Source organism: Pundamilia nyererei, unplaced genomic scaffold, assembly GCF_000239375.1.
Source record: "Pundamilia nyererei isolate P.nyererei 1_Seehausen unplaced genomic scaffold, PunNye1.0 scaffold00253, whole genome shotgun sequence".
Lineage (NCBI taxonomy): Eukaryota > Metazoa > Chordata > Actinopteri > Cichliformes > Cichlidae > Pundamilia > Pundamilia nyererei.
This window is the reverse complement of record NW_005187654.1, coordinates 557,034-577,498: the sequence shown is the minus strand read 5'-3', so window position 1 is coordinate 577,498 and position 20,465 is coordinate 557,034. Positions and strand designations below refer to the sequence as shown.

At 39.5% G+C, this 20,465-nt stretch overlaps 1 protein-coding gene across 1 annotated transcript in view; it reads right to left on the bottom strand.

The window, feature by feature from the left end:
- The window catches only part of LOC102212115 (melanopsin-A-like), a 33,556-nt gene extending 19,596 nt beyond the window's left edge, over positions 1-13,960 (bottom strand). The window contains exons 1-4 of the mRNA XM_005749719.2: positions 13,641-13,960; positions 7,127-7,263; positions 6,854-6,987; positions 1,170-1,373 (exon numbers count right to left, since the gene is read on the bottom strand). Of these exons, the coding sequence (XP_005749776.1) occupies positions 1,170-1,373; positions 6,854-6,987; positions 7,127-7,263; positions 13,641-13,763 (598 nt within the window). The 5' untranslated portion in view covers positions 13,764-13,960. The remainder of the gene's footprint in view (positions 1-1,169; positions 1,374-6,853; positions 6,988-7,126; positions 7,264-13,640) is intronic.
- Between the last annotated feature and the right edge of the window lie 6,505 nt (positions 13,961-20,465).

Sequence of the window (20,465 nt, the reverse complement as noted above, 5' to 3'; positions counted from 1 at the left end):
CTTGGATTTATTGAGATTAAGAAAAGGGAGAAGGCTTTCAATGGTGCTGCCATGTAACCCATTATGTACTACCACCATGGAGTCCTTTGTGGAGGCGACATCATGCTGTGACAGGCTATGTAAGTGTCTAAATCTTACTATTGTATGCATTTATTTGTTTTGTTTTTTTTTTCTTACCCTACACCTCTATCAATCATAATTGCTAGCTGTATTTTGTTGTCTTAATCAGTCCTCCCACACTTTCTGGACAGGCCTAAGCTTAAGTGTCTATGATTTTAATAATGTAGACTTGTTCTTCATGGGTTGCAGCAGTTGCTTTCACAGCTGGAGTTGTACTTTGTGATACTTGAACAAGATGTGGACAGAAATACCCCTCCCCTAAATCAAACACAGTACAGGAAAAGCCAAAAGCTAATATGAGAGCGATGGCTCAAACACAGCTCTGTGGTGGTACGCACAGCTTTGCAGACCATTGTCTACATGTTGTAGCTGTTTACTCTCACCAGGTGGCAATGTCACAAGCAACCATACTTCTGCTTGGGATGTTGTTGGGCCTAGCCAGAGAAGTTACATGCAAAGAGCTAAAATAGTGAAACAGCTAAAAACAGTGGAAAGTGTCCACCATCTGTGCCTCTCATGTTGAACTTTTTGTCTTAAATTTTTTTCCCCATTCTTCTCTTGTTTGTATTGAACTCTGCTGTCGCTCCTTTTTCTTGTTATGGTCCACTTTTCAACCAGTCAGCGTTTAACCTTCGCATAGCTTAATCAATGTTAAGGTGTCAGGTCCTTGGAGGACTGCACACAAGCATATTTGCATTGGTAGCATCTCCCTTTGTGTGTACTCTGCAAATGCTAGTACCTTCACAAACAGATGCAAATGTGGTACCATAAAACGTGTGAGGCTGCAGAGCCTCAGTAAAACTGTTCCACTATCATATCCATCAAGTGTTTTAATGATTCACGTGAAATGTTCATTTTTTTTCCATGCTGAAAAGGCAAACCAAGATCTCTTTGAAATAATGCCACACTTTTCATCAGGAAATACAAATGCTGCCATTAGTTAGATCAGTTGGAAATAAGTAGCTAGACAGAGATTCAAAAACTACATCGCTATATCTCACTGATAATCATTATTAAACATCCAGGTCACTGAATAAAATTGTACTCACTCCAGCCAAAGAAGGGCGGCAGACTCCAGCCCACTGAATAGAGCCAGGCAACAGCCACAGTGGTGAATGCTTTCTTACGAGACATCACCCCGAGGGAAGCCAGAGGCCTGGTGATCACCACGTACCGGTCCACTGCAATCACCATCAGTGTAATCATACTGCAGATACCGAAGAGAGCTCCACAGAAGGCGTACAGCTCACAACCTTGGTAGGAAATGTCAACATGTGCTCATGTTAATACTGACCACATCTGATTGTATAATCACAAATAATTGTAGTAAAAACTACAGTGATAGCAGACAAAGTGGTTAAAACTCTAACTGCAATGTTTAGTTAGGTTTAGCTTTCTATTCCTAAGGGGAACTTTTTTGCTGGTTGACCATTTGAGATCTATGCTTCATAGTCTATACAATTGGACTTCTTAGAGTCAAGTGACAAAAACTGTATTCTTCAATTACCACGTGAGGCTTGCTCCCTGTTGAAATTTCCAGCTATTAATAATCCAAAAAGCATGGTACAAGTAGGAAAAGAGCTAAAAGCTCTGCAGCTTCATAACATGCAAAGTGTTCAGTTCCCTTTTTATAAATGTATAGCACCAATTTGCAACACAAGTTCCTTTACAGTGCTTTATCTTATATAGGCCCTATAGTGAACCCTATGAAGAAGAACTTTGCAACAGTGGGAAGGAAGAACTTCCACATCACAACCTAGCCATGAGGACTGCAAACAGATGTACCGCTCGTGACGGTCTCGAGGCAGAATAAATGGAGAGAGTTGCACCAGGAAGAACATTTGGTATAAAATAATTGCCAAATCAAAAATAGCCATTATCATGCAGGCATTGTTGTGTTAGCAATGACAGACACGAGTGCTGTTGACCGGCAAGGTGCTTGTTGTAACTAGGATACTGCTGAGTAAAGAGAAAGAGGAGATAGCGTGTTTGAAGGCAGGCTGGAGGAAAAAAGGAAGAGCACAGGGAAGGTTTTTGGATGTTGTGAAGGAGGACGTACAGAGCGTATGAAGGAATAGGGTGAGATGGAGGCAGGTGATTGATTGGTGATGGAGCAGGTGAAAGATAAGGAATGTCTTAAGGGTCGCTATGACTAACAAGTGGATACCAACACAAGCAGCAGTAGGTAGTAAGGGAACCTCACAAACAGGTGGTTGACATCATGATGGCTATTTCCATCTATTATGTACAGTTTGTTGTCACATGCAGCGTTAGCATGAACTTCATTGACATAGTTTTTCGATCCTTTTTTTTTTCAATTATCACAGTAAAAAAAGACCCAAAACAGTTTATTTAAATAATTTGATTGGCACTTAATTTCATGCTACATTTCGAAGTATAATGAGATAAATGAGATATGAAATGCTGGAAAAGAGCTCTAGGTTAGCGATTACAGTTAACATCATTTGCAGACAAGTGTATGTGGTGAATTAGAAATGAGAGAAAATGTGAGGGAAATAGAAAGCAGGGAGTGTGAAACCTAATGTTTATGTAATGAAAAATGTGTCGGAATATTTTAACATGCTGTCTTTTTTTAGAGAGACACATTGTTGGCATGTTTACACTTAATGTATCCATGAGGAAATCTAATAGATACACTTGTGGAAATATATTCATGCAGATGACACGCATGACAAACGACAAGCATTCACTCATCATTTCATCAGCTGTTTTTCCTCCAGGCTGTAGTTTTGTAATTACCATTGACCTGTCACACGTCATATAATCACAACATCAAGTCCAAGCATATGACAAACTCTGTGTTGGCTTTGTGATGAAACTCAAACAAATGCAGGCGATTAAGGCAGTTTAATATAGTGTACATCAACACATCTGTGTGTGTGCGTGTGTTCAAAAGCCAAATTTGCTGAAGCTAATAAATTCCAGACTGGTTCACAATAAACAGCAGATGTTTTCTGAAGAAGAACAATATTTTTAAGTCCTGAGGCATTTGCTGTAACAACAATGCTGAGAGCATAGTGAAGTCCAAATGCTTTATAAGAGGGGAAAAAATTTATGAGATTGTTTTTATGCAAAATGTGAAAATATGCAATAAAAACAGACATTTAAATCTAAAAACAAAATAATAAAAATTGTCATTTGCATATGGTAGATAAGTTAAACTACAACGTCCAGTGAATATCCAGAAGAAGAAAAAGTATGGCATGTGAAAGCATCAGATTCATTAGAACCAAGGTGGGCAAATAAATACATTCAACAATTTTAAATGCTGAATAATCTATGATATCTAAAATGTTTTGCAGTGTTTGGAATTTGGATGGAGCTCATTTAATTATGGCATCTTGTGACACTTTATCTTTATCCATTTTCTTTGTCGCTTCACCAAATAATGTTGCAGGTGTGCAGTAGCCAATCCCTGCTGATACTGGGCGATAGCCAAGGAACACCCATCAGTCAATCATAAGGTTTCCACACAGAGAGACAGACAACAATTCACTCTAACAACCAGCCAACAGTCCATCAAATGTAAAACCTGCTTGCTTTGAGTTTCACTTCATTTGCTCTTCTTGTTTTCATTTGATTTTTTTCCCTAGCAGCTTATTTATATCACAGGATACTCAAATCAAAATATACCATCAGTCACATTTTTCATATTTCTCATATTTAAGCCCCTGGATTCATTCATTCATTCATGTATAAAAACATGTCACAAACACCAGTAAAAGCTATTAAATCGATAACAAGAAACTGAAAAGCCTTGATAGCTGTATAGGATCAGTCTTTGTGAAGCAGTTTTAAACTTCAGGTGATAGCTACATAGCCCTAAACTATAGCGACTCTACACCCACACTTGTGGGTAAATGTGTTAAAAATACCACCCAGTTTGAATGTTATCGATCTATTGACTGACACAAGTAGGTGGTCTCCTACAATCTTGTGAAAAACCAAGAACACCCCATGAATTAGCTGAAACACCTTTAACAGCAATAACTTGAAGTGATTGTTTTCTGTATAACTTTATTAATCTCTCACATCGCTGGTAAGGAATTTTAGCCCGTTTGTTTTCATGGGGTTTGCATTTGTCTATTCACTGCTCTCTTAAGGTTCTGCCACAACACTTCAGTCTGGTTACTGGTGCTGACTGTTAACTGTTATGACCAAACATCATTACTTTGGTATCATCTGTCCAAACAACATTGAAGACTTGTGGTTTGCTTAGTGGCAAACACTCAGCATGTTATCGTGTGCAAGAAATTAAATGTGCTATTGTTTCTAACATTTTGAATGTTGCATTTGAAAGCTTGTCAATGAATGTGTGTCAAATATAAACATACTGGAATAATATGGGTAACTTCAACCTCTGTGGTCTTCTAGTAAATCAAATCAAATCTATGTGACATCATTTCATCAGTGGGGCAGTGTTTGCCTCACAGCAAGCAGGTCCTGGATTTAAATCCAGCAGCTGGCTGGGGTCACATTATCCATGGGCCTGTGTGGGTTCCTCCTGCTTGTTAGACACATTGGTTACTCAGTGTCTGTGTCTCTATCTTAGATCTTTCTTAGTGATAGACTAGTGAGCTGTCCAGGGAGTACCCTGCCTCTCAGCCCAGGATGGGCAGGGTACCACATTGCTACCCTGACAAGCGATTAAGAAAATGAATTAATAGATGACATCATTTCATTGTGTATAATTGTTGCCTGAACTGAAGAAACCAGATGGTCACTAAAGTTTATTCTTTGAGGAAAATCAATGTCCCTGCAATAGACAGACTGACAGATCATCCACCTAACCTCCTAAAACTGCCACTCACAGAATCCCTAGAGCAGAGGTTGGCAACCCATGGCTCTTTAACAGCTAAAGAGCCACATGCAGCTTGCAAACAACAGATTACAATTCGGGCTAACCCTAACGCTATTAATAAATGTACTCCATGTATTAATTTAACCTCTCCCAATTACATCTGTCATGCATCTGCCCTAAGGCACAGAAAAATCCCATTATTAATTAATGTATTGAGATTTTGTTTAAAGGTACAGTGTGTAACATCTTGCCACTAGATGTCAGTACATTACAGATTGCACCCAAAATAAAAACAGCTTTCTTACCTCTCCCAGGTCAAATGCATAATCTTAGCAACTGTGTCTGCTGTGGGACAAACACCTCTAGCCATTGTTCATCTGCAGTGAGTGTAGGTTTTTGGGCCACTGTTTACTTCAGCTATCAATATGTGTTCCGGTATATTTACTTCAGAGGAGACTATAAAACCTTTTGAAAGCAATCTGATATGAGCTGATGTATCAGTGAAGCTCACTTCTGACCAGTGACACCAATCCTGAGATGAGTTGTTGAGTATATTTGACACTGTTAGCCAGCTTTCTTTGAAGTGGATCTAACATTGATGGACTCTGGCTTGCAGCAAATAAACTCTCAATGATGTGAGAATGTAATAAAATTATTTATGTGTTTATCAGATGGAAAATGTAATCTTTGGGACACTCAAGCCTAACATTAGCTTTTATATTTTCTTTAGCTTATAACCAGCTGTTGTTGTTTAGCTGGCTTGTTGTTAGCTTTCTGCTGACAATATGTAATTGCAAAAATATTGAGAACAAATAAGCATGTTCATGCACATTGTCATGTCTTAAAACCCTGATTTAAATTCAAGAGATGAGGCTTAAGCTGACGAGAAAGAGGATGAGGAAGAAGAGAGTGCAATGGTGGGGGAGGAAATAACCGTGATGAGAAAGCGATGATGAAACTATACATGTAAAAATGTCAAAAACTCATATACAGTTTAACAGAGCTATCTGTAATCTTTAAAATAAAATAAACGTATTAAGTGTTCAATGTATGTGGTCGATTCTCTAGCCACATACATAAAACATTATTACCAAAAAATGTCCACCTCACTATATTTAAGATGATGGGGCAACGATTTGGCTTCAACAAACAGGTGCTCACTCATATGTATTTTTAATGGATTCATTTTATTTTATTTTAGAACACATTAGGTTTAATTTTACATGGATATTCTATTCACGTGAAATTATCTTAAAAAATGACTTACTGCACCTTAAAAAAAACACACATAAATTGCAAGACTCGGTTCACTTGCTTTATTTTTTCATTTCATAATCTGAATCTTGTTCTGTCTTTTACAAAGGATAACTGGGTAGGAGGATGGCCAAGGCTAGAATTTAAAAAAAAGGAAGCAAACGCCCCCCTGCAGTAACCACCGCTGAGACTTGAGCTCCAGCTCTGACAGCCATTGGCTGTCTTCATCAAGGTCAGGACACCTCCTGAAGGCGCCTCGACTACCAGTGTTTGATCAGTGGAGTGTGTTGCCTCTTTAAAAACCTCTCAATACGACATCTGCTAATGAATGATACCTCCCTCCGAATGCATTCATGTAAAACACGCTATCATCCTGCACATCTGATTATGAGTAACCCTACTGCACAGTGTTTTTTATTTTAAACTGTGACAGAAAAGCAATCATACGGGGTGACAGCTGTGTTTCTGTGTGTGTATCTGTGTGAGAACATTCACTGAACTGTATGTCACAATGAAAAGGTTAAGGTTACAGGTGGAATTCAAAGTGTGCGTGCCTGCACATATAAAAGACTGTTTAAAGTCTGTAAAGTCTGTAAGTGCAACATGTTACGTAATTGAGTTAAAAATGTTAAGCTTTGTATGTGCACAGTGTTGCACCTTTCTTCCCAAAGATCCAGTGTTTGTGCATGCTGTTGATGAAGAAGATGGGCGTCTGCGTGAGACACATGAGGAAGTCTGTGACTGCCAGATTAATAATGAAAATGTTGGATGGTGTCCTCAGGCTTCGGCTCCTGCATACAAACATAAAGCTGTCATGCTTAATGAACTGGGAATAAATAAGTCACAACATATTCTATTATCAGAGAGCTATGCAAAAGTAACTGTGGGACATTCATTTAAATCAGTCACATAAGCAGAAAAAAGAAATACCTGCAAAAAGCATATATGACCAGGAAGTTTCCCAGCAAGCCTGTGATGCCTACAGCAAGGATGACAACACCAATAGTGTAGTGAGCGTGGTCTGGAACATCTACGGTTGGAAATGGGTAGTCTCTGACCATGGAACCCTGCAACAGGACAACAGGACAACAGGAAGCAATTGCTTTTAATTCATGAAAGGACAGTGAAGAATTCAAAATCTAAAGAAAAACTGAAAAAGAAAAGGAAAATAATAATTATTGTAGTAATTGGGATGATTTAAATCTCATTAAATCTTAAATGGAGAGGAATAGAAGCTTGCAGTGGAAAGGAAAACAAAACAAATACTCATGTAAAAAACGGGCTTAAGCTGTTATTCAGCTGTAATTAATATAGACAACTATGTATACAGTAGGTCTTGAGCCACCCCTCATTTAAAAAAAAAAATTGCTAGAAAGGAGGAAATGGGCACAAAATGTGCGAAATACATTTTTGGTACGACCACCTACATTTTTAAACACAGGCTGAAATCTTTAAAGTTTTCTTTTCATTTCTTTAAGAAGTCTTCACGAACAGTTGCCAAGGTTACTTGAAAGCTCTTCTTTGGATGTTGGCTGCCTTTTGTTCCATTCTCTGTCAAGACGATCCCACAATGCTTCAAAAATGTTTAGGTCCGGGCTCTGAGGTGGCCACGCTTGACTGATAGTGTTCTATTGTGTGTGTGTGTGTGTGTGTGTGTGTGTGTGTGTGTGTGTGTGTGTGTGTGTGTGTGTGTGTGTGTGTGTGTATGTGTGTTTCTTTTTCTTATACTTTTACTGCATTGGTAGAAAGTCATTGTCATGTTAAAAAAATGAAGCCATAACACTTCTTTCCAAATCGTATTGCATGGTTGATCAAAATGTTGCTGCACCCTTTTTTTGTTCACAATTACATAGATTTTGACAAAGATCCCCAACACCACTGATTGAAATGCAGCCACACACCATGACAGAGCTTCCAGCGTGTTTTACATATGGCTGCAGACACTCAGTGTACATATTGGCAACAATTTGGACTAAACATCTGTTCAAATTGTTGATTTTTATTGATAAAAAGTCAGTGTTGCCACTATTTTTCAGTCCAGTTCTTATGTAGTTTGGCATATCTCCATCTTTTCTCCCTTTATCTCTTTTAAAGACGAACTGGTTGACAGTATCTCTTTTACTGAAACCATTTCTGGTGAGGCTTCAGTGAACAGTAGATGGATCAGCTGAGGGGCCAGATATCCGCTGTTAAGTCCTTGCTAGATGTTTTTCCTATTTATTAAGAACGTGACTTTTAGATGCTGTTCACCTGCTGTAGATAGTTTTTTCTTCTTCTTCTTGTTCTTTTGTACTCCACTTCTCTAGCTGCCTTCATTCTTTAAAGGACACACTGCACACCATGCTGACATATGCACCAAAAGGGAATTACTTTTCTTGTGCAAAAATACAATTTTATGCCCGTTGAACTGTTATCGTTTGCAGGTTACGGAACCAAATGCAGACATAGGAGACAGGTGGAATAAACAAAAAGCACACCTTCATTGGTGGATAAAAGTTCAATAATGAAGTCCATAAACACATAAACTCCTATAAATCCAGCAAGAAAAGTGACCCAAAGTAGCACACTGGGAGACTAAACAGATGACTTAACAAAGGACTAAATAAAGGACTAAAGGATGATGTAGTTGTCACACACAAAGAGCCAATCAAGGGAATGAACCACAGCTGAGGGGAAAACACAGGTGCACACAATCAGCACAGTCTCAGGGGAAGATGTGAGACTGAATACAATACATAAGAAAACTAGACAGCAAAGTGAAACAGGAAGTGAGTAACAACAATTAAATCAAAAAACTTGGACACAAAGGTAAACTTGACACGGGGGTCCTGCCCTAATTGATATGACTGTTGGGATTCTGTTTTGCTATGACGGGCCATCAGAGTTTAATCAACAAATACCTTAATTGAATTCTGTATATCAATAAATCATGTTCAGTTTCTTCTACTGATCGCTCCTTATTGAACTTTAATATAATCAAGAACTGAAACTAAGAACCTAAAATTGCTGAATCACAGGCCATGACACAAATTACTATATCTTTGCTATTCATGACAGATTCAACCTGATAGTGTGTGTGTGTGTGTGTGTGTGTGTGTGTGTGTGTGTGTGTGTGTGTGTGTGTGTGTGTGTGTGTGCGCAAAACGTGAGTTAAGTGCCTTTCTTTCTTTCTTTCTTAAATAATGCATAGGTCAGTGCTAAATGACTTTAAAAAAATAAAATGTATTCCTCTGAAAGTGGTCAGCTATGTGGACTAGACTAAAAGTGGGTGGAAAAGCAGTTTTGGTCAAATCCATGATTCAGTTCATGCCACGGTTGGCTATGATTTGGTCAGTACTAAGTACCTTAACTGATAACATTGCATTTGCACTTATTAGCAGGCAAATTTGTCAGTGCATCTTCAAAACTGGATGCACTTTTAACGAGATGCAATCTTATTACAGTTGCTAACATTCAGCAGGGCTGCAGAATTTGTGCAGTTTTGTACAAGAAGCCCTTTTATCTATATTAAAATACATTACATTGAGTCCTAAGGTTTAAAGTCAAATACAAAGAATCAATTTAAAGAAAGTGCCACAAATTTATCCCTAAAAGATGCACTTAGTTATATTCAACCACTTGCCATTTTTAATGAACTGAAGTAAACCAAGGTTGGGTTTTGGGGGGTTTTTGTTGTTGTTTTTTTTTTTTTTACCTCAGAAGAAGAAGTTGCGTGTTAATGAAAGGTTTTCATTTGACAGCACCTTATTTTTTCTGAGACGCTCCACAGCTCCACTTCAGAATTCATATCAGAAATCCTTACACACCCGCCTGCATGAACACTTCCCTTTTGACTCTCCCTGTGTTTCTTTTAGACAGATGCACACCCACCCACACACATGCACACGGTCCCCAGAACTAGCTCTGCTGAACTAAATCTTCCTCAGCTGCCCTACCGGTCAACTGGAACACGCATATCTTTTTCATTAATCCTGGATGCCACATTTAAGTGTGCATCTGTTTTTTTTCTGCTTATTTGACATCTGTTTCAGCTGTTTTTTGTTTGGTTTTTTGCAGAGTCACAAGCTCTTGTTTTTAAATGGAGGAACAGTAGAGTGAGAAAATTGAGGCACAGTTATGGAGGCTAATGAGTGAAAATGTGGTGGAAAATGAAGTTTGCATGCATGCATGATGCTGTCATGAGGGATGCGTTGGATAACACAGTTCAGTTTTTCTCTGCTGGATCTGCTTCTCCTCCATGGCCACTGATGATTCCCAATTTGCATAATTTCTCACCTTCCTGACTTTTCCTACAAATCTCTCAATCACTCCTTTCTTTCCCTCTGATGTCCTCTGATGTCACCATTCTCCCAGTTTGAGCAGCTTAGGACCAGATTAATGCCGATCACATGACGAGGAGGAAGGAAGGAAACAGCGAGCTGCATAGCACGGAAGGCTCCTCGTCCTCTATGCATTTTCCTACGAGACTTACAGACTAAAATGTTATCTTTATACTCTTGATAGTTAATATGTCTGTGAACGCATACTAAAGCCAGACGCACCAGCATCGCTGAGTTTTTCCTCATCGCTGAAAAACAGCTAATACAAATGTAGTGGTCTAGTGACTGTTTAATGAACAGTGAGATAAGACAGGCAAAGAAAAATAAATGAAGTGAAGCATAAAATTAAGATAAGGGATATATGAGATTGTGAGAGACATCGAAGAAGAGGAACACGAAGAAGAAAAATTATAGGAGTTGAATCTGAATGAAATTAAGACATTTCTTTTGTTTTTAATAATAATAAAAATAAGAAGAACATAGATGCTCATATTTATATCAGTATTTGTTTTATTCTGATTGGGCGCTCCATACAAACAAAATGTTTGAACAGCAGGTGGGTGGAGCTGCTGTGCTCACAGACAGAGCTGTGTGCTCCAGATGACCATATTAGGGATATACCCTCTCTTTGACAATGAGCGAAGAGTAGAAAAAACTGAGCTCTGAAGCATGAGCTTTTGGCTCACACCGATTACTTACAAATGCTAACCTCAATTTTGAAGATTTGTTTAATTTGAAAATGTGAAGTTGTAACAGTCTGTACTGACAAAAATAAGAAAAAGCACTGTAGGTCCCTTTTAAATTTCTGTAAACATAAAGAGTTTTCAAGCTCAGTATCTTCCCCACACACATGCACAGGCACTGATGAGTCTGTGTGCAAAAATTATTAAATCAACATCCCTCTGATGCAGCCATATATGATAAACATAACTGCAGGCGATTCTATGTTTTTATTAAAAACAATTCTGTAGCCACTCAGATATCAGTGAGCTATAGACTTCTGCACATATTAGGAAATAGGAACCATCTCTTATATTTAAAGAGGATCTTATAGTCAGTTCTATACTATAAGTTCATCTTTAATCAACTGCCTTTGATGCTTTTGTTTAGCAGTTCAGAAAAACAATATTGGCATAATCCCTTAAAAGATTTTTTCTGTGAGTAAAATATCTGGGTGAAATCTGGTTGTCAGGAATTAATAAAAGATCATCTAAGAAAATTAGTTATTGGATTTTGTTTTGTGTTGATGTTAGTGCACTGATGTGTGTTGGACATTCACAACCACAACTGACCAACAGGCTGCTGCAAGGAACGTCCATCCAGTTTTTAAAAAATATGTTAAGGTTGTATATTTTCACAATTAAAACCTCATATTCTGGATTTATTCTAGGGCTTAGTTGACTTAACTTTAATCATGTCCTGTCACTCCCATATCTACTGAATGCAAACATAAACAAATAATCAGTAACTGCAATCCAGCAGCCTATTCTATCTCTTTTAAGTGGTAATAGCCTTTTTTCCTTCAGTTGTTCTGAGGCTCAACGGGATTGATAAATGCTGCAGTAACTGCTCAGCTGATTATCTGCTCACTGAATCTGCCACACCTCAAGAGCAAGTTGTTAATCAGCCTATCAGCATGTTGGCAGAGAAAAGGTTGTCTGCGTTTTCAGAGGCAAACTCTTGTGTTTACCAGGTATCAAAAGGCCACCCACTCACTCATGCTCTATCATAGTCTCCTTTTTAAGACACAAAGCCACATGCACGTATCATATCAGCACTCACACGAGCTGTGCTCAAATGTATGTGCATCCATGCGCACTAACACGCATGGACATTTTAAACTGGCTTATGTCCTTGTAGAGATTGCGGATTAGATGGATAATTAACAAAATGCCACAAACAGTGGAAAGAAGAAAAGAGAATCCTAGAGAGGAAGATCAAAATGAAAACCACATTTTTATCTGGAGCAGGAGATCCCATCTGTTTCTCCAGAAGCTACCCCCAGGCACGGCTCTGTTATCAGCTTTTCCCAGCACTCCCGTGAACACCAGACCACATAAATACAGTGGTTAAAGCCTGCAAGTCTGAGCTTCAAATTCAGAATCCAAACTATACCATTCCCACTTGTTGAACTACATCCAGTGTATCACTTCACCCATGTGTTTCTCAGTACATCTTTAAATCTCCTTTTATAAATCATTCTTAGTCAAGGTCAAAATGGGCTCATTTGGGGCAAAGTTAAACAGTATCTTGTGTTCTATATTCAGTACACACAGATCGTCTAGACGATCACGATGCTACAGATCTGTTTAAAGGGATTTCTTGGATGCGGTGGGTAAACTAATCCTACTCCAGAGAGGGGAGACAAAGAGAAATAGAATCTGATATATACTTGAGGCTGGGTAATACTTTCCAGCTTGAAAATAACTGTAAATAAGGTAACAGAGGATGACAGCGAGGTGTGGACGACTTTAAAACAAATTTCTAAAGCAATTACAAGAAAACAATTAAAATCACTTATCGGTTTGTTTCCATGTGCCACTGTGCGGACAGAATTTACAAAAAAAAACCCCAAAAAAACAGTAAAGTTACGTTAAGTCACCTGGAATATTAAAGAACTGTTATTAGTTATTAAGTGGATGATGTCCCTGCAAACTGGTATATGAGGACTATCATAAGAAAACTACACGAGGAGCAGGTTAAAATTGATTCGCGCTCTCACCACAGAAGTTAAACCCTAAATACACCCACAGCATCTCTTTACAGCCTCAGCGGAGCAAGCCGGAGAACCACCGGTGATGACGGGATTTGCGCTGCGCTCCTGCTTTCATTCAGGTCCCGCGCTGAATGAACAGAGCGCAGATACGCATGCATGGGGAGGATGCCGCGATTCATTCATTCACAGAGAGGTGACACCTCGCGCACTCTCACTCTCAAACATCTCACGTTTTCTGAATGAAAAAAATAGCGAGTTCGTTTGCCCGTTTTTTCCCCATTTGGGTGGGTTGGTTCACATTTTCGCCTCCTTTACGCATCGATGCAACGCGCAGGGGCTCTCCAGTACAGTCGAGGGATAGTCATTTAAACAAGAAAGGAGAAATCAAGAGTTGTAGCGCGATACTTACAGTTGTAGCCATCGATGAAAGCTCCATGGGCCGGCGAGGGCTGATGGAGGTGATATTCCAGGGTGTACGGGAAGTCGGGTCCGGTGTCGGGAACACCGGTCCAATTAGGAGCTTAGAATCCATTAAAGATCCAGGGTGGTTAATGGAAAAAATAAAGATGTGTGTGTGTGATAAAGTGGAATTGTCAACTGCTGATTCTATATATGAGGTGGTCTAAGAGTCTAAGTGGCCAGTCATTATTCCTACCCTGCTTTCATATCCCACTCTAACAGAAATGTGCTGTTAGTACAGCAGCTGTTGATAGGGTGGGAAAGACCTGCTCTCTCTCTATCTGTGCGTGTGTCTCGCCCAATCCCTTCCCGGGATTGCCTCGGAGTGTGTCAGTGGGTCTGCATATGTACAGGAACACAAGCGGGCTTTAGTTTTTGTTTGTTTATTTAACTTCGAGGAATGAGTGAAGTAGTGTTTCTCCAGATTTGCTTGTTTGCACAGCTTCTCTTCCTACTCCCTCCTGGGTTGGAATTATTATATGTCGTTCCTACTGGTAAGAGTTAAAGTAAGAAAAAACAAAAAGAAGAATTATTCACTAGATTGTTAGCTGCCTCCTCCACATATGGCGTTGAATGGTCATTTATTGCTTTTCTTGTTGGGGAGAACCAAGTTTTATGTTGGCTAGCTACAGCTCGCAAAATACATGCATTTAGGTAATATTAAGTAAAAATCTGTATTTATTGCGTTGCTGAGAAATGATTCATTGTGAATGACCCAATTGCAAACACTAAAGAATGAAGGGATACATTAATCGATGAGGAAAAGAAAAATGTATTTGTGTTGATCTTGTTAGATTTTCATTCTAATGTTGTACTTGTAAAGGAAGTGAAGTTAAAAAAAAAACACAAAAATGAAGTATTAAAGAAATATGATGACTTAGAAAGATTTTGGGACTGCCTCTTAATCTTCTCATTTTTGTGTCCAATCCTACTGTGAATCACACTTGGAATTGTTTGGATTTACTGGCTGGTTGGTTTCCTGTAAGCACATTCCTGTGCACTTGGGAAATGGTGAACTAAGGAGGTGTATTGCTGTCATTAGCCTACTTAGCTATGACTCACAGATCATTGTTTCAAGAAATATTTGTAAATTTCAATTTTATAAAGAAAGCGATTGGAGGCTTGCTCTGCAGTTGCTTCAAAGTCTCTTCATTGAAGCCTTTTAGCTTTATTTTGCTATAAAGCTATATTTTTTATTTTATTTTACTAATGTCACTAAAAGAGTTGTTGTTCAAGTCTTGAGCTGAAAGATGAAGCCAGTGCGGAAACCCCAAAAGCTGAAGTTTGTCCAATGGCCATTTGAGGGTAGCGCTAAAAGTAGGTGCATTCACACAGAAACGGCCCTAACCAATCTGGCGCCCTAGGCAAGATTTTAGGTGCCCCCCCCCCTACATCAGCAGTGTAGTGTAATGTTGTAACAAATAATATTTCTATTAAATAAGCTTTACTTTGCATTTTAATTAACGTGGGATTATTTTTTGTATTTAGAAATAATAGTACCAACTTTTTTTTTTTTTCAACATTTGTGGCACTGGCGTGGCGCCCCCTGATGGACGGCGCCCTTAGCATTTGCCTATACGGCCTATGCCACGGGCCGGCCCTGCATTCACACAAAGTATAACATTAAAATGCCCAAATACCATTTAAACCAGTCTTGATCTCTGTAAATAGTTTCTCTCTGAGTGTAACTGTTAAGCTTTGGATTGTGGCCATGTGCATGGCTGCCACTGTGGCAACACCTAGCTGTCTACTATTGGCTTCTGCTAATTCAAGTCAATGAACTGTGCCACTCAGCTGCAGTTACTTGTGCTTTTGGGATCATTTTACTGGAATTATTATACATTATAGAGACAATATGTGATTTTTGGTGTGTGCACTGTACCCATATAGTTTAGCCAGTGGTATTTATTGACTTGGCATGCAAAGCAAGCAGTGCTTGTCCAGTGACATCTAGTAGTAGATCAAAAGAAGTTAAAAACAAAGTGAAAGCAATCTCTGTCCTTCCATGTCAAACAGCATTCTTTCCCACATGCTTCTCTCATTGCCTGTTTGTGGCATCTATTAAATTATTAATTGTGACCAAAGATGAATATTCACTCTGCAAGTAAACAGGCGCTTTGTGATTTATCACCTTAACAAATACGTTTCTTATTACTAACATGTGTCATGCAGAGGAATTAGAGTATGAAAAAGGCTTTAATAAATCCTTTACCAGGTTAAGAAAGAAAGCTTTGATGATGGAGTGGGGATGACTCCAGCCATGTCTGATTGGTGCAACTCCCACCATGGTCAGTAATGCTAGTCATACCTCAGATGCACAGTATGAACCAACATGGTGGTGGACAAATGCCACTTTTGAGGCTTTAAAATGCGGCATCTAGAAATCAACAAGTGATGCTAACTGTTTTTATGATATCTGGTGTTCTCCCACTGTTTGGTTTGTCTTCCATTTGTTGGTGGTGTCAGTGTCTGCCTTATGAGTCATGACAAATAGTAGGAAAGATGTAGCTATCACCAAAATTTACCAATTTATTACCCAAAACAGCAAAAAAGCAGAAGCCACAATGACTTCATGCAGTGTGTTTATTGGGGTTGCAGTGTGCTAAATGAGTTAAATGAGTGTTTGAATGTTCAGCATGTGTTGTGAAGTATTACTAGCTGCACTAATTAACTCTTCGTATCAGGAACCTGCAAGACAGCATTTAAGAACAAACAGGGGGAAGCATAGATCAGGCTCAGTGAAGGCAGAGCGCTATCACACTGGACAGAGTGAACAAAAACTGTATAAACCAACGTATCTGTAAGATCACTTTTTAGATATTCATAATAGCTGATAAATCTGGAAGCCAAAATTTAGATTGCTCAACAACAAAATGTAACAGTTGTGGTACTGATGGGAAGACAGATGAAGCTCTGAGAAAGGTCAGGGGTGCACTGATTTGTCTGTCTTATGATTCCTGGGAAGGTAATGTTGGTTAGCAGTGATACTACAGCGGTAAAGACCGATACATTTACCATGCAGGAGCATGTTTGGTCTCGTCTGCACCAGCTCCGGGGTGAACAATAAAGCATTCATTGCATCTCTGCTGATCCAAGATGACATTTAGGGGAAAACAGTCTCAGGAAAGGGAAAGAAACTCTCGAGTGTTTCTTCGAATTTGTCAAGAGATTCTTCATGTGAAACCCTTCCTCCCTTTGTTCTCTTTACCTCAACTGCCCTTTTTGCCTTTGGACTTGTTTTTAATTTTTTTTAGCACATTAAGGCAGACTAAATCCTGCCCCTGTAACCCATTTTAACATTTATATAACTGTCTTTGCTGCGGTCTTTACTTCTCAACAATAACATGTTGAAAATACTTATAAAAAGCCCTTTAATGCTCTATAATACACCATAAGTGCCCCTTTAACTGTCTTAACCCTACTTACGTTAACTCCCCTCTGTTATACCACAATCTTGTATGTGAAGAGTATCTACCACCTCTCTCGGGTCGGACGTCTGTGGCTTGAGGGCATCATGCTTTATACATTTCTGTATCTTTCTTTGCAACCAAGTGTCCACACACATTCATACAACATACAAGTTTAGGGTTTCAAGATGTTTAAACATTTTACTTCTGTCTTCTAGACTTTGCACTGAACTTTCTAACAAATAAACTCATCCTTCCTGCATACTTGCTGTTTATTTTGAGTTTATGTGTACCGTGTGTATTTATGAGAGTGTATTTGAGGCCCTCTGGCTGCTGTAACACCCACAGAATCATTGGTCCCATGATTCAGAGTACTGGCTGATATTAAGAGGATCAGAATGTGGGTCTGGACTCACACAACAGTAGCATTATACAAATAACACATTTAATACACAGGCCTAAACAGTACTGCTCTGTGTGGCATGATCCTTGCCCTTCCTCCCTCTCTTGCTCAGTCCTGCTCAGGTTATACAGGTTATTCTTTCTCCACGTCATCCATTAGGTTCCTCACATGCAAAAAGACATTAGGTTACATTAAAATGACCTGGTTTTAGATCAGGCAACCCATTGTATCCAGGATATTGCATATATTACATATTTGCTTGTTGTTTTACATGTAAATAAACAACATATCAGTTTTGACAACCACAAAATCCTATTAGGCAGCATCCAGTGAAAGTAAACCTAACTCAGTACATTGCAAATAAGCAAACACAAATAATTTAACTGCTAGTGCAACAATAAGCTAAAGTATAAACATAAGCTCCCTCAATGAATTACAACCTTATCGTGATAGAGGGGTTTATGCATTCCAGTAATCCAAGGAGCTCTGCTGTTATTTGGCCTTTATAGGGTCTTTCAAGGCAAACTGGTCCTGAGTGGTGGGCAAGACAAAGAGTGATGCTAAATCAAAGCAATTTGCTGGACAGCATTGGCGTACCCACACATATAGTGATGGTGCACTGGGAACCACTGGCAGATACCCCCATGGAGACTGGGGACACTAAGTCTGAGTGTGCCATGTTCCACACCTCCATTGCTGAGATGGCTGCAAGAGTTGTGGCTTCAAGGTTGGTGGTGCCTTTTGTGGCGGTAATCTTAGAACCAGATAGTAGACACTGGAGGTAAAGAATGAGACTTGTTGGGGTTGGTTAGCCCGTGAGACTCCAATGGCTGCTGACAGGTGCTCCCAGTGGAGAGCGAGTCTGGCAGTGGCTGATGCAAAAACACAGGTGTGGGAGGAGTTTGGTGAGACCATGGAATAAGACTTTTGGCTAGTCTCAAAAAGATTCTCATAAAACATTAGAAAAATCAAGAGGGTGAAGTGACACTCTACTCATACTCTATACAGTGGTAGTGGGATTCTGCTGCCCTCAACTGAGGATATAGTCAGGCAGTGGAAGTAACACTTCCAGGATCTCCTCAGTCCCACTGTCATCCATTCTGTAATGGAAGCAGAGTCTAAGGACATGGGGCATGACTGATTAGTTAAAAAAGTGCTCAGTGGCAAAGAGGTTCATCCTTAGCTCGACCTTGATCAGGTGGTAGCTTCCAGCTTGCACAGGAGTGGCTCAAGCAATGAGAATCTGCACTTTCACCTTGACCAAGGCTCTCGTGTGGAAAAGGCTGAAATGTCCACTCTGAGTCTGGGACGAGTTACTACACCAAGTGAATGAGTTTAAATATCTTGTGGTCTTGTTCATGAGTGAGGAGAGAATGGAGCATCAGATTGACAAATGGATTGGTGCAACATCAGGAGTGACGCTTTACTGATTTGCTGTGGTAAAGAGAGAGCTGAGCGTAAATACAAAGCTATCAATTCAATGGCTGAGGTATGTTCCTACCCTCACCTATAATCACAAGCTCTAGGTAGCGACTGAAAGAATGGGGTCACAGAAACAAGTATAAATTAATTTCTTTTGAAAGGTGGCTGGGCTGTCCATTAGAAATAGGGGGAGGAGCTTGGTCATTCGAGGGACTTGGAGCAGAGCCACTGCTCCTCCAGATCATAGTGAGTCAGTTGAAGTGGTTTGAGCATCTGATTTGGATTCCTCTTGGACATCTGCTAGATAAGTTGTTTAAGGATGTCCTTCAGGGGGAAGCCCCAGGGAAGACCCAGGACTCACTGGAGAGATCATGTTTCTTGCCTAGCTTGGGAACAACTAGATTAACTGGTGCCCCCACAACCAAACCTGGATAAGCAGCGGAAAATAGATGGATAAAAATGAGCTTGTAGCAATGACCTTATTTCATTTCATAGTAAGTCAAAAAGAGTGTTTATTACCCTGGTTCAAGGTTCACTTTCTCTTTCTTGTATGAAAAATGATTAAAGATAGTTAAAGATAAAAAAATACCTCTATGTCGTAAGCACGAGAAAGAATATTCTAATCACCAAAGTTATTCTAATCCCACTTAAGGCTGGTTCCTTATGTGTTCCCCAAGTGGTTGGCGGCAGTTTGTGGAGGTTGGTTCTTGCAGGATGAAATTGGACACAAAAAAGATCTTCACCAAAATACCTCCAAGTTTGGTTGCCAGCAAATGCTAGCTAACTACTAGCTGAGCAGTAGTACAGATTGGAAGAGTATAACATAAATGGAGAAAGATTGCCTTCAAAGTAAATTCAATGCCTTTTGAAAATTCTAAATATTTCAAAGGGTGCAACTTTTAACAAACGAAGCGGTCTCCATGTGTTTGTGTCACATTTTTCACTGCAGCTCTGAGAGGAACTAGACAGTGTTTGTAGACAATCTGCCTCTTTCATTCAAACTACAACTTCAATAACATGCTAGTGACCAAGGAGGTTTTGCCAACCAGTGAATACACATTTTTCCTAGAGCCAGGTGGCTGCCAGGGGCTTACGGTCTGGTTTGCAAGCTTGTACAACTGTGACTTTAGCAATCATTTTCCCAGCGACTGCCATAAATCTCCACTTGCAATCAGTCATAGAGTACTCATTTGTTCCTTTATGATGACTGGTGGTTGCCAGATGGTCGCAGACCGGTTTCTATGCCTGTGTTACTGGGATCTTATTCGCTTTACCCCACTTGCAACAATCACCATGATTGTTGCATTTTCAAAATGGCAGACAAGTTAGCATCACATGCACAGTGGTCGCATGTCTACAGTCCATGCGTAAAACACCTCTCTTGAATTCCTTGAACACTTTTCTGGTGAGTTTATGGGGTCACTCACTCATTCTGGGTCATTCTGAATTAAAAAGTAAGTCAATTTCGGCCGTATGATGTTTTATGATGGAGGATTATCCGTAGTGTGAAACCGGTAAAGAGCTCTCATTCACAATCACAAAT